Source organism: Triticum dicoccoides, unplaced genomic scaffold (assembly GCF_002162155.2).
Source record: "Triticum dicoccoides isolate Atlit2015 ecotype Zavitan unplaced genomic scaffold, WEW_v2.0 scaffold203277, whole genome shotgun sequence".
NCBI lineage: Eukaryota > Viridiplantae > Streptophyta > Magnoliopsida > Poales > Poaceae > Triticum > Triticum dicoccoides.
In genome coordinates, this window is record NW_021235181.1 from 1 (window position 1) to 911 (window position 911).

At 39.8% G+C, this 911-nt stretch overlaps 1 protein-coding gene across 1 annotated transcript; it reads left to right on the forward strand.

Annotated features, from left to right (window-relative positions):
- Positions 1-6: 6 nt before the first annotated feature.
- LOC119345075 (probable magnesium transporter NIPA3) lies at positions 7-907 on the forward strand (the record flags this gene model as incomplete). Its single annotated transcript, XM_037615302.1, has 4 exons — positions 7-141; positions 516-608; positions 690-795; positions 888-907. Coding segments are annotated over exons 1-4 (354 nt in total), but the record flags the coding sequence as incomplete, so codon positions are not given.
- Between the last annotated feature and the right edge of the window lie 4 nt (positions 908-911).

Sequence of the window (911 nt, forward strand, 5' to 3'; positions counted from 1 at the left end):
CAGGTCATGAGTGTGAAAGCTCTTGGGATAGCTTTGAAGCTCACCTTTTCCGGAACGAACCAACTCATATATCCACAGACATGGGCTTTTACTATGGTTGTCATCTCATGCATCATTACTCAAATGAATTACTTGAACAAGGTATATACTTGATCTCCTCTATCTGCATCACCCGTACATGGCCTAGCATATCAGCATAATGCGAGGGTGATTGGAGTTCTAAAACTATACAAGATATAAACCAAGGAAAAATGGCATATGGTTGCTAATATTTTCACCCCATTTAATCCATCAGTATTCTTAGAGCCGTAACTGTTTAGAATATCCAGTAGATCTTGTTCCCTTGGTGCTTGTTGCTGAGATATGATGGTGTCATTGTGTAAGCGGAAAGGAATGCTGCTTCATAATTCTTAGCTAACGTTCACTAATATCAAATGGCATTACTTCCCTAACCAAGCAATTGGTATTTATTTTTAATAAGATGACAACTGATTTCCTCCCTGAATACATTGCAGGCCCTTGACACATTTAATACAGCAGTTGTATCTCCCATATATTATACAATGTTCACATCTTTAACCATCTTGGCTAGTGTGATTATGTTCAAGGTATGTTGATTCTATTGCTTAAGTAGTATCCCAGCTACAAATGTCTCTAGTAAAAAACATCTCAGTTGTATCTACTTGCAGGACTGGGACCGGCAAAATCCTACGCAAATTGTGACAGAGATGTGTGGCTTCGTCACCATCTTCTCGGGGACATTTCTACTTCACAAAACAAAGGACATGGCTGATGGTACTACGAGTTTCGCTCCAAACTGGCATTTTTCTTGTTCCTTCGTTGGTGACATGCTCTGAAACCAAGTTATCTGCTCTGTGCCACTGCAGGGCTATCAAACTCTTCTTCATTCC